General features: G+C 36.4%; 1 protein-coding gene across 2 annotated transcripts; it reads left to right on the top strand.

Moving 5' to 3' along the window:
• Positions 1-33: 33 nt before the first annotated feature.
• Positions 34-5,547, top strand: LOC111389638 (pyridine nucleotide-disulfide oxidoreductase domain-containing protein 2-like). 2 transcript variants are annotated; one of them, XM_023014571.1, is made up of 6 exons: positions 34-368; positions 473-634; positions 1,459-1,638; positions 1,820-1,877; positions 2,662-2,712; positions 2,800-2,899. In XM_023014571.1, exons 1-6 carry the CDS (start codon positions 106-108, stop codon positions 2,860-2,862), a joined length of 777 nt encoding a protein of 258 aa, XP_022870339.1. In that variant the 5' UTR covers positions 34-105; the 3' UTR covers positions 2,863-2,899. The 2 variants fall into 2 exon arrangements, with proteins under 2 accessions (XP_022870339.1, XP_022870338.1); XM_023014570.1 differs by lacking the exon at positions 2,800-2,899 and adding an exon at positions 5,407-5,547 and having other exon boundaries at positions 35-368.
• Positions 5,548-5,558: the final 11 nt, after the last annotated feature.

The raw sequence follows: 5,558 nt of genomic DNA, 5'->3' as shown, positions 1-5,558 counted from the left end.
CATCCCCAAAAATATTCCTCTTTTTTCATTTTTTGTCCCCTTCCCGGGAAAATGCTCACATCCTAAATTAAACTTCACTCACTAGTTGGTCTTCAATGCAGAATAATGTGGCGACAGCAAACAAGGAATCTCTGCAGCGTCACTGGTGGACGCTCATTAAAGGCGGAGAAATGGGACGCGCTGGTGATCGGGGGCGGCCACAACGGCCTCACAGCCGCCGCCTACCTCGCTAGATCAGGCTTGTCCGTCGCGGTCCTCGAGCGCCGCCACGTCATCGGCGGCGCTGCGGTCACTGAAGAGCTCGTCCCCGGCTACAAGTTTTCCCGTTGTAGCTACCTCCAGAGCCTCCTTCGCCCTGCACTTATCAAGTCTCTTTCTGTTCCACATACTGAATTACGCACAAACATACATAATTGATGAATTTGCTGTTAAGTTTACGTTTTTGATTGATTAGGTGTTTTTTATGACAAAGGGAATTGGAGTTGAAGAGGCATGGATTGAAGATGTTGAAGAGGAGTCCATCGTCATTCACTCCCTGTCTAGATGGACGCTACCTTCTGCTTGGTCCTGATAAGGAGCTTAATTATTCGGAGATATCGAAGTTCTCGAAACGCGATGCTGAGGCTTATCCTAGGTCAGCAATCGCATCTTGTATTTTTCTGGGTGAAGTGTTTGTATTCTTCATTTTTTTACTCTATTAAATGGTAAATCAAAAAATGGAAAGACTTGTTCTTGAGTAATCTAATGGTGGTCACGTCATTATATTTAGCACAACCTATAAAATTAGATGAAGGAAAAACTTGTGGGGAGATAGGAAACAGAAATGGGTTGGATAAATGTTGAAATTGTTGACAATATCTTTAATCGATTAAAAAATGCAACGGTGTGACGAGTGAAATGAGCTCTCTGAAAATAGTTTTAGGAAAACAATAGGTTTTAAGGCATATTTGATACAAAGTATTAGACTGGAGTGCAGAGTATAATGGTCAATATTTTAGCTTATTTTTCTTATTTAATTATGTCAAGTCATCTTGCAAAACAACCCGTTAATATGGGATCCTTGGATTTGGGTAGTAATCGAATTGAATAGTAATAGGACTCATTCTGTTTCTGAAGACCTTTTTTAAGCTCGAATTCTTCGATGAAGCAATTGAAAGTGGTTGTGGAAAGTAGCACGCATAGGCCGTAAGTCCTATTAAATTTATTTTGGTTTTATCATATATTCACTGCTAGGTTTTGAAATGTGCATATGATTTTTATCATCCTTAAATAGCTTATTCTGTTGGCGCATAAATAATATGGTTGAACTGGTGATGTGAACAAACAAAATGGGAAAAATTTATGATTCAAATTTTTTCGCATTTTTTCTTTCCTGGTACAAAATAATTCGATGAAATACAATTGGCATATCTATTTCTCTCCCTTATTATTGTATCTGCACTTGGTTCTCATATATAGGTACGAGAATCAGTTAGAGAACTTCTGTAAATTCATGGATCCACTTTTGGATTCATCTCCACCTGAATCTTTGCAAGGAATCTCATCTTTTAATGCCCGGATGAAGAGCAAATTACAGAAGTCTGTTTTTTGGGCTCATTGTCTTCGACGAGCACTTGTCTTGGGGCAAAAGGAGATGGTGTAAGAGTTCATTTTCTCTTCTAAGTTGGATTCATCTTAGTTGCATTTTGTTAGGTGGTCTCTTATCTTGCTAATTATGAGAGACAATATCCCTGTGTAGGTATTTGTTTTAGCTTAAGTAGAGACTGACTTCTACCAACTAATGCACAAGTTCTTGGCTCACTTTCATTGAACTTCTCAGGGATTTCATGGACCTATTACTGTCCCCTGCCTCAGTGATTTTAAATAACTGGTTTGAGGTAATAACATGATTGTTGCCCCCACTAAATTTGAATTATACATTGCAGCAATAATGTATTTGTCTATGGAAGTATGTGTTTTTGTATTTCTGAATAACCATGATCTTTATCCTTTATTCTTTAAATTTGAAAATAATTTTTGTGCCACAAACTTGGCCTGTTGGTTTGTTTGCTATTTTTTCTTTTGTCGGCTCTTCTTTTTTTCCCTCTATTTGTATTTCTCTCACATCCATGTCATACTATTTTTTCCTCGACTGTCCTGTCAAAGCTCCAAAGGTTTCTCAATGGAAGCTATGCTGCAACAAGTCTTTTTGGCAAATATCAAATCTCTTATGTATCTTTTCCACATAATATTTGCTGTTAACCTGGAAAAAGTTGTGGGAAGGAAATGGAACTGAATCATGACCTGATCTTTGCATGGATTTCTAGATAGGTTTATTGCAGTAATAATAGGATGAGTTTAAACTGCTTATGTCAGCTAACTCACAGTAGTGTGGCTGGGTTGCAGATGCTTTTTGGAAGTGTTCCTGGCCAATCATCTCTTCCTCCTAGTTTCCCAGCAGAACTAAAATATATTCAATGCATCAAAAACAGATTAATTTGGACCTGTTGGTATTTACCTATTAAATTGTGTTGTTTTTAAATGCTTTAGAGAACTTTGCGCCATGTATTATTTGCATCGTTGTCATCATCATTATTATTTAAAATATTACACTTCGTAACTTTATTTCTTTAAATCCCACTCACTGAAAAGTTTTCCATTTCTTGACTTCATAATTGACAGAATGATGTCTTGAAGGCAACACTTGCAACGGATGCTGTAATAGGAACCACGGTGAGAACTGTACTTCCTTATCATATTATGATCTCTGATGTTAATACATACAGGATTGTTGTTACTGAAAGATATCATTTTACCTAGGACCCCATGGGATTCTGTTTTTGTAATTTCATTTGCAACGGTAATGCCATATTGTATAATTGAATGACAACCCATCCAGGCTGAAGTTTTCATTGTTCTATAAACGAAAGGCTGCAATTATTTCCCTATTTCAGTAATAATTCTTGCTTGTATTTGATGTAATTGCTAAGATATATCACATGTCTTATAATTCTTAGCAGCCTTCAGTTCTTACATTAACTTTTCCCTGAGAGTGAACAGGATCTATTTTTGGTGAGAAAAATTCAAGTTTGCTTTCCAAATTTTATGCCTTAGGCAGAAATGCCAAAGAAATTTTAGACATTTGAGGGGGTGGTGGTTTATATCAAAATTTACAGAACAAAAATATGAGGGGTTACCTAGAAGCAACACCAACTCTTAGGAGTATCTATAACGTCAAACTAGTGGAAATGTCTAGTCATCTTTGACTTGTGTTGGCACAGTTATCATAAGTCCTTCATAATAACACAAATATCATCATTTTTTTTTTCATTCCGTATTTAGCAACATTTTGTATTGATGTATGGCTCTTGGTGCCCTCATCTAGTATCCATAGGTGATGGTGGGTGCAAATGAAAGATATAGAAGATAAAAATTCAAAATTTCATTTTATACATATATACTATGGATAATTGCAGCTGAGACCCCAAACCTTTTAAAAAGTTACAGACTTTTCCTAACCTTTCATTTGTTGCAATCGTCATCCCAAACCTTTCAAAACGTTGCGGATGAAGCCCCAATGGATGAATTCCATCCATATTTCTATTAGTTGACCAAAAAATTGGACTTTGACCATATTTTAATCAATTATAAAATGAAAAAATGGTAACTTTATATTTTTCACATTAAAAACCTTAAATAAAAAACAACACAAAAGAAAGAAGAAAATAAAATGAAAAGGTTAAAATATTTTTTTCTCCCTCACCCCTACCCTAACCCTTCAACCCAAAGCCAGAAATCTACCGTCGCCACCACCTGGTCCAAAACTGACCGTTACCCTCACAATCACTACCATCACCACTCTCCAAACTTCCAGTCTCATTTGCCCTTCGCCAATTCTCCACCACCTCCAAATCAAACTCCCCCACCTCAAAATCCACCATCATCACCCCGTTCTCATCCACCAACCCAATCCTCTATACTGCCAGTGGATATGGCGAAGGGGACACCCAATTAGAAGGAAGCGAAAGTGATGAAGTAGAATTTTTTCGTAACTTCATGAATTTTGATGAGAGGAAAAGAAAATAAGTTGCTGAGAAGAGCCATCAGAAAAACGCTTGCCCAAGTAGAAGAAAACTACTAAAAAGAGTAAGAAACCATATATTTTGGCTAATGTGGCCGACTTGCACAAAATTGATCCAACTACATTACTCATTGTGTTTATTAAAAATACTCAAAATTTTCAAAACTCTAGTATTGTTGTAGATTCAATTTTCAAAACTCTAGTATTGTTGCAAATTCAAACTTTACAGTGTTTAAATTTATTCCTGTATGGCTCGAGGTGATTCAAATGCTGTTATTGTAGTTTTCCATGAACGAGGGAGGGAAAATTGTGGTGGTCAATGCCTATGAACGGGTTTTTGGGCCAGGTGGTGGTGATAGTAGATTTCTTGTTTTGGGTTAAGGGGTTGGGGTTGTAGTGGGGGTGAAGGTGAGGGTGAGGAAGAAGAAGATAATTTTTTCCTTTTCATTTTTTTCTTCCTTTTGTGTTGTTTTCTATTTACAGTTTTTAATATAAAAGATATAAAGTTACAATTTTGTCCTATTATAATTGATTAAAATGTGGTCAAAGCCCAATTTTTTTGGTCAACTAACAGAAATATGGATGGAATCCATCCATTGGGACTTCATCCGCAACGTTTTGAAAGGTTTGGGTGATGGCTACAATAAATGAAAAGTTAAGGAAAAGCCTGCAACTTTTTGAAATGTTTGGGTTTCAACTGCAATTATCCCTATATACTATTAGCGCCTTTCATTTTGTTTTGCTTTTACTTGCTTTGAGATCACCAAAAGTAAAGGGCTCAGATTTGGCAAAGTATTGGAGCCTGAACGGCTGAACCAAAATGCTCGAATCTGTGTGGCAAGATATTAGCTACTAAAATTTCTATAAACAATTCATGTAAATTGCACATAACGGATGTGGTATAGGGGTTGCATGACTTCTTTCAGTATCTTTTGCTTATTAGGAAATGCAGCAGATAGGTTATGAGTCAGCAGAGTGAACCAGACTTGGAGAACTTTTACGTCAAACGTTAATATTATGTTAAATTTTTTATTTAGAAGGGGAATAGGAATTGTCTTTTCAAGTCAGTCTGCATTTTGAGGATTCTTCGGAACAGTACTGTCAAAGACAGATTTTGTGGATAGTTCCTCATATTTTGTTACTAGTCATGTGGCTTGCACTAATGTTCTTCCTTATCTTGTTACATATTTTATTGGTCACTGAGGCATACATTGATGATCATGTATATTATTTTTATGCATTTTTTAGGATCAATTACGAAAATAGTGCTGTATCTGTATTATTGAAGCTTCATTGATTTTGATCTATTATGTATTAATGAGGTTTGTCACTTTTCTGTATCTTAGGGTAGTCCCAATACACCTGGGAGTGGATATGTTTTACTGCATCACATGATGGGAGAAACTGATGGTGACCGCGGAATTTGGTCGTAAGTATCTGCTTGAAGATGATCCAAGGGAATACAAAGAATACTAGTATTATCGTTCATTGTTCAAAT

This window comes from Olea europaea, unplaced genomic scaffold, assembly GCF_002742605.1.
Source record: "Olea europaea var. sylvestris unplaced genomic scaffold, O_europaea_v1 scaffold6030, whole genome shotgun sequence".
NCBI classification, from domain to species: domain Eukaryota; kingdom Viridiplantae; phylum Streptophyta; class Magnoliopsida; order Lamiales; family Oleaceae; genus Olea; species Olea europaea.
This window is presented reverse-complemented; position numbering and strand designations above follow the sequence as displayed.

Coding starts and splice junctions, on each gene's coding strand:
- LOC111389638 (XM_023014570.1), top strand. CDS start 106: ATGTGGCGACAGCAAACAAGGAATCTCTGCAGCGTCACTGGTGGACGC. Junction 1,878..2,661: donor TTTTAAATAACTGGTTTGAG/GTAATAACATGA, acceptor CATAATTGACAG/AATGATGTCTTGAAGGCAAC. Junction 2,713..5,406: donor ATGCTGTAATAGGAACCACG/GTGAGAACTGTA, acceptor TCTGTATCTTAG/GGTAGTCCCAATACACCTGG.